At 49.6% G+C, this 17,848-nt stretch overlaps 1 protein-coding gene across 1 annotated transcript in view; it reads right to left on the minus strand.

Moving 5' to 3' along the window:
- Positions 1 to 4,257: 4,257 nt before the first annotated feature.
- DENND11 (DENN domain containing 11) overlaps positions 4,258 to 17,848 on the minus strand; it is a 41,722-nt gene continuing 28,131 nt past the window's right edge. The window contains exons 4-9 of the mRNA XM_007466627.1: positions 12,296 to 12,449; positions 8,011 to 8,149; positions 6,970 to 7,101; positions 6,682 to 6,832; positions 6,112 to 6,177; positions 4,258 to 4,453 (exon numbers count right to left, since the gene is read on the minus strand). Coding sequence (XP_007466689.1) covers positions 4,258 to 4,453; positions 6,112 to 6,177; positions 6,682 to 6,832; positions 6,970 to 7,101; positions 8,011 to 8,149; positions 12,296 to 12,449 — 838 coding nt within the window. The remainder of the gene's footprint in view (positions 4,454 to 6,111; positions 6,178 to 6,681; positions 6,833 to 6,969; positions 7,102 to 8,010; positions 8,150 to 12,295; positions 12,450 to 17,848) is intronic.

Raw genomic sequence — 17,848 nt, forward strand, 5'->3', positions numbered from 1 at the left:
TGCAGGGACACCCGAGGACTGGCCCTTTCGCAGAGTCTGAGCCCACCAGCCAGGAAGCTAACGGGGAGATGAAAGCCCATGTGAGACACGCCAGTCCCCATACTAACCTTGCCTGTTTGAGAACTGTCATCACACCAAAGCAAGTTCACTGTCTTACTTTATTCAGCAGCGCCCTCCCCGTCCTCTACCTCTGCAAGTATGATCCGTCCTGGGAGTGGAGGAAGCGCCTCAGTTCATTCCCTGGGCTCTGCAGTTTCATTTAAAACAAACCAAAACAAAACAAACAGTCCCTGAGGTCCCCGCCTCTTCCTGGAGGGTTGCTGTACTGCCGTTAAAAGGTTAACTCTTCACTGCCCTTTACAAAAGGTTCCCCAAAGGCCTCGGTTTAAAGGTGAATAATCTTACCTTTTTATTGCGTTTGAAGGGCTTTCAGTGTATCAAGACAAACAGCAAGTTCATCCTCATAACCACCAGAATGAAAAACAGTGATTCAGCTATGATTTCATTGATCTTTATCTTCTAGCTAAAATATCATAGGGAGTTACACTGATAAATGAATCTTCACACGTGGTATTGAGAATTATCTGCACCCTGTGCTATACTTAAATTCCCCATCTTGATTTTCACGGGGGACAAAACAAGGTAAGTTATAAATGCAAATTCCTATGCTAAATTATTTCTATCGATATATCAATGAGTTTAGCATCCCTTCTTCAGCCAAATGGAAGACATGATGCCAGGATGAAGGATGGCTACGGGAGACATGCCTGCTGATCCACAGCAATCCTAACTCACCAAGGACTGTACAGGCACTTAACACTAGAAGGGATCTACACCAGGCCTATGGAGTGCTTCACGCTTAGCAAAAGCCAAAGCTAATTCTAAACTATTATTTGGCCCATACTTTTTGGTCTGGTGAAAGATAAGTCCTACCATTTCTGACTCCTGAAGAGTCCTAATCCAGAGGACAACTGGACATTGTCCCAAAGGCTGAATGGTACCATCTGCCCAGCCTGCACAAGTGAAAAATCCATTTGACCAGAACTCTGTCGTACCTTACAGACATCGACAAACCCCAAGCCTGGATTCTAGGTCCCACAAGGACTCTCGCCACCGAGAGTTTCTTCTAACTTGACTCAGGGATGACCTGGCAGCCCCCGTGTCTCAGGTCAGCAGTGTTTCCAAGTTAGGACGTGGCTCGCAGCTTGGCGTTAGATCAGGCTTAAAGTTCCCCAGCAGGACCGAGCCAGCTGGCACGGTGGGCCGTGGGGAGGGAGGGAGGTGGTCCAAGGGTCTAGAGGGACAGGAGGCCACCATCAGTCAGTGTACCCGAGGCTCCCGACCTGCTCCAGAAAGCCACAGTCGTAACGGTAAGCCCTGTTCCTTCGGGGGCAGGGAAGGGGGACATTCTCCAAAGCTTCCGAACAAAAGCAGGGGGTTTCTCAGAAAATATTTCCACAGTGACACGAAAGCAGGTCTGTGTGGCTTCTAGCTTCTGCCGTCCCTGTGCAGGGAGTCGTGCCTGATACCTCACCTACGAACTCCCCTTTCAGGGACCTGGCAGCAAGTGACGCTGTGGGTGCTGCTCTCCTGAGAGATCAGGGAGAAGGCGGGAGCCTTCAAACGGTGACCTCTGACTTCGGAAGCAGGAGGCTCCACATCTGCATTCTTGGGGGACGACAGGCAGTGACGAGGGTAACCACAGGGCAACAGCCCGCCGGCCGGCCCAGCAGAGGGCGCTGCACTAGACTCCTGCCCCCTCTGCTTAGACATCACTTGCTCCTGGAATCCTCCCTCCCCCCCCCCCCCCCCCCTCCACAGGAAGCTGGCAATGCAGGGAAGAACCAATTCTTGGGTTTCCTCTTCAAGGTCGGCCGAGCCCAGGGTGCGTATGACCTCACAGTGGCACTGCCTCATGGGTGCACCCCTCCCAGGACCACCCCCAGCCCAGACCTCTGCGTAAGCATCAGGGGGACACACAGAGATGCCAGATGGACAGCTGCCTAGGACAGCAGGGAGCTGAAAGGAGCACAGAAGCCTGGGCCCACCATTCAAAGGGAAATACAGGAATCTCATCTTCATCCTACTACCTTTACATCAGCACGTCTGAGCTTGGAGTTCCAATACCACAAAAACAAAAGCGTTCACACGCAGAAGGCCTCTGGAGCAGAAGTGCTTAAAAAGAGTATTCTCCCAACAAATTCCCCAGCTGCACAGAAAGAGGGTCTGCCTGTGTCCTCCACGAGAATCTGACCTTCCCTTATACGCCCGCCCCTACTTCTGACCACCCACCCCCAACTCAGAAAGCCCTGAGCCTTCGGATACCACTGAAAGTATAAAAGTAACCATGACTTGACCAAAGTTAGAAAGGCCACTTCTCCAGGGGCGAGAGGGGACGGTCACTCTTCCAGGAAAAAGGCAGTGAAGCTTCAGCTTCTAAACACAGATTCTTTTTTTCTTTTGTAAACATATGTATTACTGAAATGAAGGCTAAAGCCACAGGGCAGAAAAATGTACAGTTTACTATTCAGTGCCCCAACTGACTTATATACTCACATAAAAGATGCTACCTTGATTAATCAATGTCTGTGTGCATTTCCACATGCGAATTTCTTTAGTCTTCAATTCCATGTCAAGGAGCTACGGTGAAAAAAAATTTTTTTTTTTAATTTATTATTTTTGGCTGTGTTGGGTCTTCGTTGCTGCACATGGGCTTTCTCTAGTGGCGGCGAGCAGGGGCTACTCCTCGTTGCCGTGCTCAGGCTTCTCATTTCGGTGGCTTCTCTTGTTGCGGAGCACGGGCTCTAGAGCGCAGGCTCAGTAGTTGTGGAGCACGGGCTTAGTTGCTCCACGGCATGTGGGATCTTCCCGGACCAGGGCTCGAACCCGCGTCCCCTGCATTGGCAGGCGGATTCTTAACCACTGCGCCACCAGGGAAGCCCCAGTGAAAATATTTTTAAATAAAGCAATAAGCCCTATAAAGCTAGTCTTGAGATAAGACATGTGATCCATCTATTTGGAAGTTATTCCTCTCTGCTGTGTACATTTGCCTGGCTGGAACTTGGTCCCAGACATGGAATATATGGATGGCTATTCCAATAACAGAGCCAGGCAGGAACGGTGAAGGGCAAGAAGTTATTTGTCACCAACAACCCAGGATCCCAAGTCAAAATCCTAAACAGACCCCAAAAGACCTAAACGCTACTCCAGGAGCTAGCTTCTCTGGCTAACAGACTGGCTGTCTCACCTAAGCTGGCAACCACTGAACGCCCCAGCCAAAGAGAACAGGCAGGGCCGACAGGAGCTGTCCCAGGTCAGAACGCTCCAGAGCAAAGCAGAGGAGCTCATCACTCACACTCAGGGTTCCCAACTACTTTCCTGGGTGGAGGGACTGCCACGTTTGCTAACAAACCTGTACATCTCTGGTCCCAATTACTCAGCTCGACAAATGTCGTCTCTGCTAAAGAGAAGTCTGTTTGCGAGCGCTCCAAACTGGTACACACTCTTGTTAACATCGGCCCGAAGGAATCTGCCAGCCCGTCCCCAAGAGGAGGGGATTCAGAGAAAAAGGACTATTACGTGGATTGGCCACCATTAACTTACTCAGAGAAAGGTTTCAAGGCTTCATTCTACAATTTTAGCTCTCAGGTGACTGAGAAGCAACCTCTCCCTGTCATCTGTCCTTAGAGAAGCTCACACTTGGTGACAGAAATATCCTTTGTCCCTCTTTGAAGTCTCTTACCTATGTGAACAGAGAAAACACAGATTTACTCTAATAGACAGGAAAAGGGATTTGATCCCAAGACTAGACTCCCAGAACTGATTAAAATAACCTTGAAAGGCCACCTGGTCTAGCTTCTGCTTCAGGACAACCAACGCCACACTGGATGGACAGCTGTCTTATTCTTGATATGTCAAGCAACAGACCAGACAGACTTTCTCAACAGTCCAGCCCCACGTTTCCAGAGCTCGGCCCGCGCCTGGTGATATGCGGCCTTCGCCCCATCTCCTCAAGTCCCTCAACAAGGCAATGAGAGAATCTTCTTTGATAACTCCTAAGACCAAACCGGCGGCAGCTCTGAAGGCGGTAGCTTTCAACGACCTACAAAACCAAGGTGCTCTCATCTTACCTCTTGGGAGGGAGGGAGGGAGGGAAGGCGATGCAAAAGTGACATTTGTTGGAAGTATAAACAGTATTCCTTTGTGTCAACTTAATTAAAAATGAGGCCATCTGGGGCCTGGGTGAACTCATCCTTCCTATGGGCAACAGGGGTTGTCAATGACCAACATGACATCAATGCCGTAGGCCTCCAGCAGGTCCATAAGAAAGCTCCGGTCTCCTTGGGGGTCTAGACCCATGCCCCGGGCATGCTCAGCTGTCAGAGTTTTGTCTTGACTGGCGGACACCTCCAGTAAAGTCTGAAATATCCGATTGTTTTGCTCTAGGAAAAACCTGCATTCACAAGACAAGACGTGGGAAAGGGAGGGCAGAAAAGACACGAAAGCTCACCAAGTAAGCCGCACATGGGGAACCAAAACTACACTGCTTTGCTTGATGTACTTTTAAATGGTTTCAAAACTCAGACATTATCTTTTAAAAGAAGAAAACAGGATAAAAGTTAAACGGTTGTTCAAGTGCCGCTAAGGTCAGCAAAGAACTGGCGTTAACCATGGTACAATGAGCAAAATCTCTAAGCAACTGATGGCCTGACTGGCAAAAATTTATTTTCCTGTTGAGAGGGAGGTCACTAGGGGTTTAAACACAGCTGTAGGGAGAGGCCCCCATAAACTTTGTTCCTCTCTTTCTGCTTAGTCATAAAGGGAAGAGGAGGACAGAAAACAAAACCAAAAAAACTGATAACGCAGTTCTGAGGTCAAGACTTAATGTGAGAAAGTGAAATTCACCTTCAAAGCCCTGGCTGGGTAAGTAGAGCCCGCAGCAGGAGGTGAGCCTTCCTAGAGGCAGAGAAGGGCTCTGAATTGGCTCTCCAGGCCCTGAGGCACCCACACAGCTCAGGGGCGCTGCGGCGGGCACGGGGCCACCTGAAGCCAGCCCTGCTGGAGCGGGCAGTGAAGGCAGAAGGGGAGTCAGCCTGGAGGTACCGGTATCGCCACAGCTCACCACCATCTGTACGCAGCTGTGTGCTTTCGATTGCTTTTTCTGTTTTAATTATGCACAGAGCATGATTTGGATGTCACAAACTTAAAGTACTGTATGAATACATGAACTGTAGTCAGAAAAGGCATTAACTGTCTAGACTTTTCAGCTGTGTTCCATAGAGCAAGGTGCCTAGTGCCCAAAGCAGCTCTGGGTGCTCTGGAATGTCAGATTCAATAGACTGTGTCAAGCCTTGATGAGACTGCTGGTTCTCTGCTCAGTTCCCAGATACTTTTACAGCTAAACAGCATGTATGCATTAGAAAGTACACTTTATTAGAATCAAAGTACTGCACCTTTGTTGAATTATCAAAGCCAATATCAAAGCCAGAAACAGTTCTAACTGCAAGTGCTATTCCCCACCCCCATCCCGGGAGGCGGGGCAGGAAGACCAAGCCGGAAGCTGGGAAAATTATTTCTGGTTCAATTATAATTCTGTTCTTATCACTGAGCACTATTTCACACAGCTGCTTATGAATGAGATCGGTGCTACGAGGTATAAAGGCCATGGCTCCCACCCTGACCACCAACAGCTCTGAAGGAAAGAAATGTCCTTCGATTCAGGAGTTAAGTTTCTGATTAGCCCATAATACTCAGTACAAGGAACTGCTCCATTCAAAGGAAGCAATGGAATGAGAAGTCCCTGCATCCTGAGGGACACACAGAGCTCCTACGCAGCAGACATCTGGATGTAAATGCCCAGCAGGAAGACAGCTGCGCGGACTCCCATTTTCTCTTAAAAACCTTCCCCTGCTGCTTTTAACTTTTCTGGGTCCCCGTAACAGCATTTTGAGGCTCAGGTTGACTCTGTGTGGAGCCCAGCTCTAAGTGCCCTTGGTGGCAATAAAGGGCATCCTTGGGCTGCAGCAGGTAACACGGGAGGGATCCAGGCTAAAGCCGTTAGTGCTAAGGGACCCACGGGGAGGCCCGCGACGGCCGCCTGGGCCGACTTACAGCACAAAGAGGTCCTCTTCACAAGGGTTACAATCTTCTACCTCCTGGGAATACAACAGCATCTGCCTGTCGGGGAGGAGACGCCCGTCAGCCTCTGGCGCAGCTACGAGGACCCACCCCAGCGATGGGCTAGGTCACTGGCCAGGCATCTGCACGGGCCACCGCCTCTCAGGAGAGCGACACATGCACCCTGGCCCCCGTCCAAAGGCAGGGAGAGCAGCAGAGATAAACGGGGCTTGGAGTCCAGGGCTGGTTCTGCCTGTGTGTAATCCCACTCAAGTGACCACCTTTCCTAACTGTCATAAAATAGGGATGAGGTGATGAGGCCATTTATTTCGCCACTGATAGCAACACGCTTCCTCGGGCCTCACAGATTCCAGAGGCTGCCAGAAGGGAGTCTCCCCACACGGGCCTGCCGCCCGCCGGCATGTGCTGGGAGCCTCCTCACGCCGGCTCCCGGCAGAGCGGCAGAAATGTGCCCCGAGGGAAGGGGCGGCAGGCGGGCTTGACGGGAGCCACCCCCCAGCTGCCCCGACAAGGGCAGCCCCGCAGCCCCGGGCTCTGATCTACCTCTGCTCGTTGAGCCGCCGGTACTTTTCCCGGTCGGCACTGTTGATCCTCAGCAGCGGCTGCAGGTGGTCGTGATGCGTCTTCACATTCTGGTTGTCCACGTAGACGTCGTACAGCTCCCGCTTCTCCTCAAAAATCTTCTCGGTGGTGCCTGCGGGAGCTGGGCTTCAGACGGCAGGACCCCGGAGGACGGCCCTACAGGGAACCAGCCCGATACTGCCGGGAAGGAGGGCCCCGGGCGACCCCGCCAGGGATGTGCGGGCAGGATGGGGCAGGCCCCGTACTCACAGGCCACGTAGGACACCTCTACCTCCAGGCTCTCGATGTCGGCCACGTTCACATAGAAGAAAGGCTTGGACTCGGGAACGGTGCCCCCAATGCCAGGCAGGGAGACGTTGGCCAGGCAGCAGCAGCAGTACACTGCGGGGACAGCGGAGGTGAGGCCGCCCGGGCCCCTCCGGCCCCTCTGTCCCAGCCTGCCAGCCACCTTCTTGGAGCTGTCAGCTCCACCAAGGTGCTCAAACCCAACGGACATGTTTCAGTCTTCGTCTCACGAGGCCCTGCTTAGCATTTGGCGGTGGTGACCCTCTCCCTTCTCAGAACTCTTACCCACCGCGACCCCCGCATCTCCTGGTCCCCTCCCCTCTTCTGACTGCACGCCAACACCCCCTCTGCCTTCCGCCTTCACTGGCTCACCTCCCAGGCCTGCATCTTTCTTACACGCTGGCACGTCCCTCCTCACTCACATTCTCCCCAAATGACGGCACCCGCCCCCTGGCTATCAGCTCGGCCTCTGTGCTACCCCCAGGTCTGTCTCTGTGGCCCAGCCTGTCCCCCGAGGTCCTGACCCAACTGTAGCAGTGCCTAGAGTACCGCTCGAGAAGGCCTCAGAGCAGCACACACTCGTCACGTCCAAGGTAACTCTGTCACACTGCCCCCCACCTGCTCCTCCTTGGTCCCCCGCCTGGTGGCCTCACCGTCCTCAGCATCCTAGATTCTGCCTCCGTTACCTCACATACATCAGAACCTTACAACCCAGACGCCAGGCTTTGCCAGGTTTCTCTCTTAAACATATCAAGCATCCATCCTCTCTGCTTTAACCCAGACCCTTCTCCCTCACCAGACCACTGACGTGTTACCCGATCTGTCTTCCGTGCTGCCAGAGTCCACATTCTACAATACTAATCCAACCGCGTCACTCCCAGGCTTAAAACCCCTGAGGCCCTGATATGACTCAATCCCTTCTGGCCTTGGTCAACACTGGAAAGACTGGGGCAGTTTCTGTTGCAGAGAACTTGGGAAGAGACCCTGAGTTTGGCTTCTAGTTACCTCTATAGCATACGACGCCCACTGGAGGGGGAGAAAATATCAAAATGCGCTTTCGAAGTAAGGCAAATTTCCAAAGGATGAGTATCTGTTCCCCAAAGAACTTAATAAACTGAGACATGCAGCCAGCTGGGTGTGTGATCTGAAAAAATTGAAAGGGGGTGGGAGGGGAATAGCTTGTTAGAAATATTGCAAAAAATATTCAATACAGGTGTATGCTAACTACCCCTTACCCTGCCAACAACGACAACAGAAAAAAAACAAGGTACCAGCAAACAGGTTCAATAAGGGACGGTTACTTCCCCGTAAAATGGTATTTTTCACTTTCAAAGTCTGCTCTTTACACTAGAGGCCCATCACTCAGCAGCTCCCCTCATACGCCCAAGCGTGAGCTTAGGGATCTTATAAACTAGTTCACCCGGGGGAGCGGCACGGAGGAAGCGAAGCTGCACGTAACTTCTGAGACGCTCTCCGAGGTGACGGACACCTCAGTGAGAACGTTCAGCTCCCAACCCGACCGAGCACCGGAAGGAAGAAAAGGATGCGCCGACAGTTCCGGGTGAGACCCCAAGCGTACAGGGACCCGGCTCCCGTGCGAGATGGCGTGTGGGCACAGATGACAGGTTACCCCACGGGGCTCCCCGACACAAGCCCCCGCACCTAAGCCCACCCCCGCCTCCTCTCAGGGCTGGACGCGAGGACCCTCAACCCTGAGGGTCGCCTCCCGGGCCCCTGCCGCCAAGGCACATCCCAGGGTCAGGAGCTCGAGCTCTGAACCAGGGGAAAGCTGGGGACCTGTCCTGCTCTGCCCTCTACTCACAGGGAAGCCTCGGGAAAGCCAGCCAACATTTCGGGCTCTCTTTCCTCATCTGTAAAATCAGGAGACCACTGTCACATCCTTCATCTGGCTAGAAGGACCATTTGAGAAAAACTGTGTGGAACCCTTAGCACGTGGGAAAAGCCACATGCAGCAGCCACAACTGTCGCCGTTGAGACATGAGGCTTCAAGCCAGGTGCTTTGTGAGCCTTCTGGAAGGTCACTTTCATGCTAAAGCGTCAGAAGTGACACTGCTCTTCAGCCGTTCGGGACGCAGGTGAGAGCGCTTTTGGAGGCAGGTGCCCCCGGCACCAAGGCCGCGCACTGGGTGTGACACCTGGCAGCCCTCTGGGGCACCCGCCACCCGAGCCCCGGGGTGGCCGCAGCGCTCCGCCAGGCCCCCTCCTCCGGACCACCCGGGAGAGGGCTTCCCTTCCCAAGGCATCGCCCCGCACCACAGCCACCCCCCGCCCCGTGCCTGCGGAAGGGCTGTCCCCCGAGGGGCCCCGCCTGCCCTCCGCCACTCCTTTGCCACCACATCCCAGCTCTCCGGGAGGAGGGGCAGTGCACGACCACGGCTGCTCACCGCGTCCAGTCGCACTCTCTCGTGAAATCCGCGCATCCTCTGCTTCCCTCCCTTCTCCTGACTCTTCCGCTCAGCCCACACCGGCCTCCGCCCGCCAACCAGACAGAACAGAGCCAAAGCCCCTCAGGTTCTTCTCAGCGCCCACTCTGCTTATCTTCACGCCCTAAACGTGTGCTTCCCCTGCATGAAGGCCTGACAGGGTTTTGTCCAAATGTGTCCTGGGCCCTAGAATCCTAGAGTAAACCAGCAGTCCTCAATTCTGCCTGTACCTATTTATTCATTCATTCAGGGACACGTGTGCCTTCTGGCAAGAAGCATTTCCCACGTGCTCGCTTTGTGCCCTGAGCTAAGCAGTCTGGCTCCCACAATGAACACGAGGCCAGGCCCTGCCCTGGCACAGTGTACAGGCTGGCGGCAGAGGCGGGTGCACAAGCCCTTAAAGGCCAGGCTGATACTAGCCGCGATGGTAGGGGGTTCCAGGGGACTGCAGGAGGGCGTGTGGAGGCCTGCAGGTACGAGAAGCAGCCCCTCCTGGGCCCGGCGAGGGGCCCTCCTCACTTCGGAGAGAGGAGGCCCCGCAGACTGCGCCTCGAGCCGTCTCCGGCCCAGCTGCACTGCGCCACCGACATTTCTCCTGCTTTCGCTCCAAGCCGTTTCCCTTCTCGTGGCCTTGCAGCTGCTTCTCTTGACTTGCCCAGTTCCCACCTGTCTTCCCTCTGCCCTTTCATGCCAGGTACGCTCTCCTCTTCCTGTTCTTTCACCATTGCTGGCAAGCCCCTCGGGGTTCACGCTTCGTCCCTCACCTTTTACCTGCAGCCCCCTAGGAAATGCATCTGCTCCCGTGACTCACTACCCCCATTTCTGTCTCTCTCCCACTTTCCCATTTCCCTGGGGGAACAATATACCAGCCACTGTTGGGCCTCAGAGACTGCGATCCTGCCTTCCTCTCACTTTCCAGGTTTTTTTTTTTTTTCCCTCTGTAACAGTCTTATATCTGACCTCTACTTTATAAGCTTATTTAAAATTTTTCTTTATGTATGTGTTCACTTTGTAAAAAATTCACCAAACTATACACTTAAAATGTCTTAATACGTTGCAGGTGCACAGTGCCAGCGGTCTGAGCGCCAGCAGTGCAGGGCCCCTCCTCCGGCTCCTGCGGTTTTGATAACGTCACTTTTCCCTCTTTGTTACTCCAGCCCCGGGAGCACGTGGCAGGGCTGTGACTTTCCACAGTTAGATACAAAGGATTATGACTTCCATCTCGCCAACAGTCTTTTTCACTTGTTGGCTTTGATGAAGCAAGCCATCATGTTGCGGAGAGACCCACTGGGGGCAACAAATAGTCCGCAAGGCGCTCAGTCCAACAGCCCTCAAGGAACTCAATCCTCCCAACAACCACGTGAGCTCAGAATTAGATATTTACCCAGTCAAGCCTTCAGATAAGATCCCAACCTTGACTGCAATCTCATGAGAGACCATGAAACAGAGGACCCAGCTAAGCCATGCCTGGATCCCTGACTCACAGAAACAAATATGTACTGTTTTAAACCATTAATTTGGGGGCAATTTGTGATGCAGCAACAGATAACTAATATAGGGTGGTAGCCACTGTCTGTATTTCTGGTGTTTAGGTTATCTTGTTACCTTTCTGTGCCTTTGGTTTTCCAATTCCTGTATTACCAATTCCCTGTATTGAATAAGTTTGAAATATCTGACATAGTTTGTGTTTTCCTAACAAGACCATAACTGGTACTTATTCAGGTTCAAATTCCATGGTCTAGTATTTAAGATTCTCTACAATCTGATTCCAACCTATTTTTCCAATCCTTTCTCTCCTGGCCAGCTGACGCTGAAATTCAATCCCAGTCAAACCATTCTGCTCACATCCCATGAACTTGCCCTGGGCTTTCTCACGCCCACGACCTCACAAAGGCAGTGGAGTGGGGTAAGGAGTGAGCGCGGGCCTTGGCATCAGGCCTGTGTTTACATCCTGGCTCTATCTCCTACTAGCTATAAGGCCTTAACCAAGTCACTGAACCTTTATAAACCTCAACTGGTTTATCTGTAAAACATGGATTTAAAAAGAAAAAAATCCACTTTAAAGAGTGCTGCAGCAGGTACTGATAAATAGCCAGCAGAATATCTAACTCACAGAAGGTGCTGACAAAGTGATGGACCATGGTCCCCACTGTCGCTCATGCCTTCCCCTCAGTCTGGAATTAGCTCCCCTCACTTTCCCCCAGCCAAATACTTCAAGGACCAACTCCTCTTGCAAGATGCCTTCCCAGAGTTCTCTAGAACTCATGGCATAATCTCTCTGCCAGGGAGCCTGAAGTTTCCACTGAAGTATCTTGTGACCACCTGTAGGGGGCGGGAGATGGGAAGGAGGACGCGCAGGATGGAGGAGGGGGGATGGGGGGAAAAGGAGGAGGAGGGGGGATCTTTGTACCCTCCCTACGCCTAACACTGGGTTGGGTGTGTCGTTAATGGTAAATAAACATACTCTAGTATTTACAAAGTGCTTCGGAAAGAAAATACACAATAAAGGAATACCGCAACTACTGTAACTAAGAAATACCTTAACTGCTCAAACGCTTCATCTTTAGTTCAAATGTCTGCCTTTAAACTGCCTGAAGCAATCACTAGACCAGGAGTCCACCACAACTGGCCTATCAATACGGCTCTGCACCATGATTACAGAAGCATTAGAAAGCATATTAGTTTAAGATAACCTGCCTTATGTTTTAAAAGAATCAAATGCTTAGGTTACAATCCTATTCTATCAAAAGCAGACTGTGGGCACCAGCCCAAGACACAATTTCCTTATTCATGAAAACAATAATCAACAACTGCTGTCCCCAGACCTAAGTCCGGGGCTGACCTACCTTCATCTCGGGGTACATGTACCGGTGGATGGAAGGCAGCCAGTAGACAGGAGGCAGGCTGCCACCTCTCCCCGGACTGGCATGGAGCACCCGCTTCTTGTCCTCGTAGAATGCAGCCAGACGAGAGTAATGTCCCGGTGTCTCCAGCTGGTGTCTGCACGACACACACGCACAGTGAGAATGGCTCTTCCCACAGACCTGCCACTCACTCCCTGGCCCCAAGGGAAGTAATACTTTGGTGGGGGTGGGGAGGGCAAAGGCCTGGAGAAACTAAAAGACCCCCTTCTCGAGGTCGCCTAGAACGCCTCCTCTGGTGTTATAGGAGCTCCTTATGAAAAACTCTAACATAGTCTCTGAAACTCCCCAACAGCGCTGTGGCCGCAATCCCCTCCCCCTGGGAAACGGGAGGAATTAACAGACTGTAACTAATGTCTATTGTTCTCGAGCAAAGGATGCTTCCCAGAGAAGGGGTAACTTGGAAGACCACAAATTCCCTGCTTGAAAGCTGCTCTTTGTTTAGAAAGCACGCTCGTGTTCTTGCTTTGCTGATACAAAAGAATAAGACGGAAGAGTACCCCTCAATGTCTCAAATAACGGAAAACAATTACTGGATGTCACGAAGGGCTTATAATTTTTGCACCAAGTAATAATAAAAAGCTCAGAATCTCTTTTATTCCCCAACCTAGCCTGCTCGGGTGGCAGAGACTCGGCTGTGGGTAGGTCTGTCAACTAACCCCCGAATCAAGAAAGCAACATTGAGGCCTTGGAGCATCTGGACAATGGAGAACCCAATCCTGTCTTCAGGAGGACCGTGGGTACCATATTGGCACTATGATTACTGACAGCACAATGGGTTGAATTTTAAATGAGGCCATAATCCAGTATCACTGGTGTCTTTATGAAAAGGGGCAATTTGGATGCGCACACACACACACACACACAAGAACACCATGTGAAAATGAAGGCAGAGATCAAAGTGATGCATCTACAAGCCAAGGTAGAGCAAAGACTGCAGAAGATAGGCGAGAGGCAATGAATAGATTCTCTCTCGGAGCCCTGGGGAGAAATCAAGCCTGCTGACACCTTGATTTTAGACTTCTAGCCTCCAGAACTGTAAGATAATACATTTCTGTTGTTCTCAGTCACCTAGTTTTTGGTACTTTGTTAGAGCAGCGTTAGGAAACTAATACAGGGAGAAATAAAAGGCACTAAAACCTTTTTAGTCCGTTTAAATTTCTTTAGAACCCTATAATTTCTATTCTCTGACACTGAAAAAGAATCAAAATATAGCTTTACTGAGCAAGGGGAGGCATTGCCAATTACGGTTGGCCCTGGTACAATGATGGCTGAAAGGCAATGATGCCCCCAACCTGTCATTGCCGGCTTCCTCCAAACGCTGACACAAACTCAGATTCAAGATTTGCACAATCCAACCGGTACCCAGCTGCCCCCCAAACACCTCAGCTCCAGAGGGACGTACAGCTCCTCATGTCAAGGCTACGGCTGCCACTTCTTCCCTGTGAGATCCTGGTCAAGCTACTGAACTTTTCAAAATCTGCTTTTTTTCCCCGCCTTAAAAACACAGATACTAGTAACACCGCGATATCATTTTGAGGTGTAAATGGAGTTAAGCAGAAAATGGGCCTCATACATCTCAGCCCCTCACAGAACACTAGGTTCCTTCCTCCCTAGCACGTGGGGCAGAGTCTAGCCAGGTGCACAGGGAGGGTTTGAAAACTGTGGGTAAATGGGGAAGATTCAGGCCAAGCCCTGGAAGAGAACTTCGGGCAAATTTACATTTTTAAAAAAAATTAATTAATTTATTTTTGGCTGCACTGGGTCTTCATTGCTGCGCGCAAGCTTTCTCTAGTTGCGTTGAGCAGGGGCTACTCTTCCTTGCAGTGCGCGGGCTTCTCATTGCGGTGGCCTCTCTTGTTGTGAAGCACGGGCTCTAGGCACATGGGCTTCAGCAGTTGTGGCACACGGGCTGAGTAGTTGTGGCTCGCAGGCTCTAGAGCACAGGCTCAGTAGCTGTGGCGCAGGGGCTTAGTTGCTCTGCAGCATGTGGGATCTTCCCAGACCAAGGCTCGAACCCGTGTCCCCTGCATTGGCAGGCAGATTCTTAACCACTGCGCCACCAGGGAAGCCCCAAATTTACATTTTTAAAAAGAAAAAAAAAATCATCAAGTACACCCAAAAAAAGATTACAAAAATAAACTCTCCTCTGAGTGATAGCTCTCTAATTTGGGGGCTCCTATACATTTTGTTTTAAGCTTTGCAAAAGGAGGCAGTCGTGTGATGTAATAACAAATGACCTTGGAGGTATGTGTGCTTATAATCATTTCTTTCACTCTTACAAACGTTCACACGCTAGATGGGAAATCCATGGGGGCTAAGCTGTGTCTAACGATTCTGATGGCCGACTTCAGACACCCTTCAGGGATGTGTCAAAGGGATAAAAGCTTGATTACTACAAAATAACAGACAATTAAGTTCAAAGGTGTTTTCATTAGGACCTAATTTCCTTAAAAAGAACTGTGGGAAGCATTTTATTGTATTTCTAATACTATGTTTTGGCTACTATTTTCTAGGTTCCTTGTTGATTTGCTTCTGAGTTAACTGTCTTACCTGTTTGACTACATTAAACTCTATACTTGAACCAAGAGTCTAAAGAAAAGCCCACTATTAAGTTAGGGTCTCTTACACAAAAAGCTAGTTTCAGGATCCTGTCCTCTGACAGCCTATACCACTGGCTGATGGGACAGAACAAGGCAATCATATGGAATACAGAACACGAGCACGGACATAAATATAAATTGGTAGTTCCCGGATAAATGTTAAACAACTGTTTTATGAAAGCCTCAAATTTTAAACACCATATAGATTTTGCAACAAACAAGATTGATTATCAAAGTGTAACACCAAGATAAACCCAAAGGTACTGAAACAAGGCTGAGAGTGTTGGAAGATAAGCTGGGCTTCAAAGGTGATTCAGGAGGAGGCCTTCCTGGTGACCTTACCTACACAGATACATGGATTAAGGAATACAGCCCAAGTATCTATGGAAACTGCCCAAGAGACACGACAATGTAAAAATGAGAGAGTAACCGGCACAATATGCACTACTGACCTGAAGCCACGGGCTCTGGGCCAGATCAAGGATTCCCCTGAAGGACCAGAGACACTGGGGTGCTACGTACGCCCGCAGCCCCTTCACTGATACAACATAAGCTATGTGTCCATGCTGATGCCCACTGCAACTAACCCTCCCTTCCCCACCACACCAGGCAATAATGCACCCAATGTAAGTATCAGAGATGCCTCTGTACAGCAATTACACTTCATCACTCCTGTGGACTCTTTACTGCTCTGCACCAGTCTGTCTTTTGGCCTTGCAAGTACAGAACAGGTATTCCCACTTGCTGCTGGTGCAGGTACAACATGGTACCACCTTTCTGAAGGGTCACTTGAAATCTGTATCCAATTGTACCCTGTATGTACCCTGAAACCCAATGATTCCATTTCTAGGAACGAGGCCTAAGGATCTGTATATGAACAATCATTTACCTGTAAGGATACTCATGTTCACGGTGGTGAAAAATAAGAAACCGCCTAAAAGCCCAATAACAGTGAAACAACTGAATAACCTGTAATCCGTCTGTATACTGAGACGCTACGGAACCAGCAAAATGACGACGAGGACTATCATCACTCAAGATCAGTGAAAGGTTAACGTACCTTTCGGTTAGAAAATTTACATACTGAACGACCTCAACGTTCTTTTTTTTTTTTTTTTAAATTAATGTATATGTACACATTTATACATGGTAAAAAGACCAGAAGGATATAAATGTTAACAGCAGATATGTCTGGCTAGTGGGATTACGTTCTTTTTGTTTGTTTGTTTGCTTTTGCGGTACGCGGGCCTCTCACTGTTGTGGCCTCTCTCGTTGCGGAGCACAGGCTCCAGACGCGCAGGCCCAGAGGCCATGGCTGACGGGCCCAGCCAATCCGCGGCATGAGGGATCCTCCCGGACCGGGGCACGAACCCGTGTCTCCTGCATCGGCAGGCGGACTCTCAACCACTGCTCCACCAGGGAAGCCCAACGTTCTTTTTTTCCCATTAGCCTTTGTCCATTTTTCAGTTTTCTGCAATAACTCTATGTTAATTTTATATTTAGTCTTTTTAAACTTTTCAATATGGAAAATTTCAAACAAACAAAAAGTAGAAAGAAGAGAATAACAGACCCCATTATCCACCACTTAGTTTCAACAATATTTTATCAATATGGTTACATCTATACCCTATCCTCCCGCCCACCCACCACTCTTTTTCCTGAAATGTTGTAAAGCAAATCTCTTATAACATTTTATCCATAAATATGTCAGCATACATCTCTAACTAATAAAGTCTATCTAAAAAATAACATAACCACCACGGCATTATCTTGCTAAACAAAATAATGGGCCTTAATCCAAACTAATATCCAGTCCACTTTCAAATTATACCAACTGTCCCTGAAATGTTATTTTACAGTAGGTTGTTTGAATCATGATCTAAGCAAGGTCAAAAATGTGGTTTAAAATTAATCCTTTAAAAGTATATAGTAGTTCTCCAATATCTTCTGATTAATAAGAAACAGTCATAGAAAAGACTCTCTAACTAGGGAGATATCGAAGCCAAGAGTTATGGATGAAATATTAACAAATAACGTTAGGATATCGTAAGTAAGAATAAATATAAAACATGGATTCAGTGTTTTCAAAAATCAAGTCTAGTCAATTTATATAAAAGTCATTGCTGCAGTCAAGTATCACCCCTGCCTAGACCTGGGCTTACATCACTACGCTTCTTTCTTTTCCTCATACCTTCTCAGGCAAGTCCTTCTCTCATGTTATCCTGAGCCCTCTTTAATCATCAAACTGCAAAACCATTCTAGCTATGACTCAAAATCTAGAAGCCATAGGAATATCATCGAACTCAAGGAAGAAAAACATCTGCATGACAAAATGTAATGTTAAAAGACAAACGACAAAGTGGAAAACATATCACAAAGAATAAATCTCCGTATTACACAAAGAACTCCTAGAAATTAATAAGAAAAAACCAACGATCTAAAAATAATGTAGCAGGGCTTCCCTGGTGGCGCAGTGGTGGAGAGTCCACCTGCCGATGCCGGGGACACGGGTTCGTGCCCCGGTCTGGGCAAATCCCACATGCCGCGGAGCGGCTAGGCCCGTGAGCCATGGCTGCTGAGCCTGCGCGTCTGGAGCCTGTGCTCCGCAACAGGAGAGGCGACAACAGTGAGAGGCATCGTGTATCGCAAAAAAAATAAAATAAAATAAAATAAAAAAAATAATAATAATGTAGCAAAGGCTCGGAACAGTTCACAGAAGAGGAAATATATATGACTCAAACATGTATGAAGGTGCTCGTCCTCACTCCTAAGAAAACTGCGAATTAAAATTATACTCACGTACCATGTTTTACCAATCAGAATGCCAAAAATCCACAAGTTGTATTTTTGTGTGGGCAATGCTGTGAGGAAACAG

The sequence above is a fragment of the Lipotes vexillifer genome, unplaced genomic scaffold (assembly GCF_000442215.2).
Source record: "Lipotes vexillifer unplaced genomic scaffold, Lipotes_vexillifer_v1.1 scaffold71, whole genome shotgun sequence".
In the NCBI taxonomy this organism is placed as follows: Eukaryota; Metazoa; Chordata; class Mammalia; order Artiodactyla; family Lipotidae; genus Lipotes; species Lipotes vexillifer.